Source organism: Arachis ipaensis, chromosome B4, assembly GCF_059453495.1.
Source record: "Arachis ipaensis isolate K30076 ecotype BB chromosome B4, ASM5945349v1, whole genome shotgun sequence".
Classification (NCBI taxonomy): domain Eukaryota; kingdom Viridiplantae; phylum Streptophyta; class Magnoliopsida; order Fabales; family Fabaceae; genus Arachis; species Arachis ipaensis.
In genome coordinates, this window is record NC_142439.1 from 120,092,407 (window position 1) to 120,093,625 (window position 1,219).

General features: G+C 41.6%; 1 protein-coding gene across 1 annotated transcript; it reads left to right on the forward strand.

Moving 5' to 3' along the window:
• LOC148568978 (uncharacterized) lies at positions 1-429 on the forward strand. The gene has a single exon (XM_088484846.1). It carries the CDS (start codon positions 1-3, stop codon positions 427-429), a length of 429 nt encoding a protein of 142 aa, XP_088340972.1.
• The last annotated feature ends 790 nt before the right edge of the window (positions 430-1,219 follow it).

The window sequence follows — 1,219 nt, forward strand, 5'->3', positions numbered from 1 at the left end:
ATGGCTCCGTATGAGCCTCTGTATGGTAGGAAATGTCAATCTCCACTATGGTGGTATGAAGCTGGAGAAAGGAGCTTGTTGGGACCTGAGATGATAGCTGAGACCATGAAACAGATAAAGAAGATTCGAAGCCGAATGTTTATAGCTCAAGGCCATAAGAAAAACTATGTTGATCAAAGGCGGAAGCCTTTGGAGTTTGAGGAAGGAGAGCATGTCTTTTTGAAAGTTACTCCAACCACCAAAGTGGAAAGAGCCATTAAAACAAAGAAACTGAATCCCCGTTACATTAGACCGTTTGAGATCCTGAAGAGAATTGGACCAGTGGTATATAGGATCGCTTTACCGCCGCATCTTTCGAACTTGCACGACGTATTTCACGTATTGCAGTTTCGAAAGTATACTCCTGACGCAAGTCATGTTCGAGAGTAGGAATCGGTTCAAGTAAGGGAAGATCTGACGCTTCCAGTAACTCCAGTTAGGATTGATGACACCAGCATCAAGTGTTTACGCGGAAAGGAGGTCTCTTTAGTGAAAGTGGCTTGGAGTCAGGCTGGTATTGAAGAGCATACTTGGGAGCTCGAATTAGATATACGGAAGGACTACCTACACCTCTTTTCAGGTAATTAAATCTGAATTTTGAGGACAAAATTCTTAATTAGGTGGGTAGGATGTAAACCCTACTAAATTAGTAAATAATTAGTCAATAAATTAAATTTTAATCAAGTAAATTAAAAAAGTGAATATTATATTAAAATAGGATAGAGCTTATTAAAACGAGAATTTTGACACTAATTTCGAAGAATTTGGCCCAAAATTAGGCTGAACGGGCCGAACTGGTCGAACCTGGCCCAAACAGGGCCCGTGGGCCCAAATAGACCCATCACTTAAATGAGCTAAAGCTCATCTTCCTCCCCAATTCAGCAAGAAGCATGACGAAACACAAGGAGTGGAAGAAAAGGGTTCCAAACCCTTGTTCCAGTTTCTATCCACCATAACTTCTCCATCCGAGCTCCGATCGCCACACCGTTTGCGGCTACGCGTTCACCACATCAACCTCTATGATTCCATCAGAACAATTTCGTGGATAAGTCACTCTATCATCCCAGCCTCTCTATTCCTCAATTTTCAAAATTAAAGAGAATCCAAGTTGAGAATTTGTTGATTTTGGTTCTCTAGGCTCAAATTTGCTTGTGGAGCTTGTTGGATTTGGCTCTCTTGG

Bases quoted from the DNA above. Each gene is read 5' to 3' on its own strand.
- LOC148568978 (XM_088484846.1), top strand. From the start codon at position 1: ATGGCTCCGTATGAGCCTCTGTATGGTAGGAAATGTCAATCTCCACTA.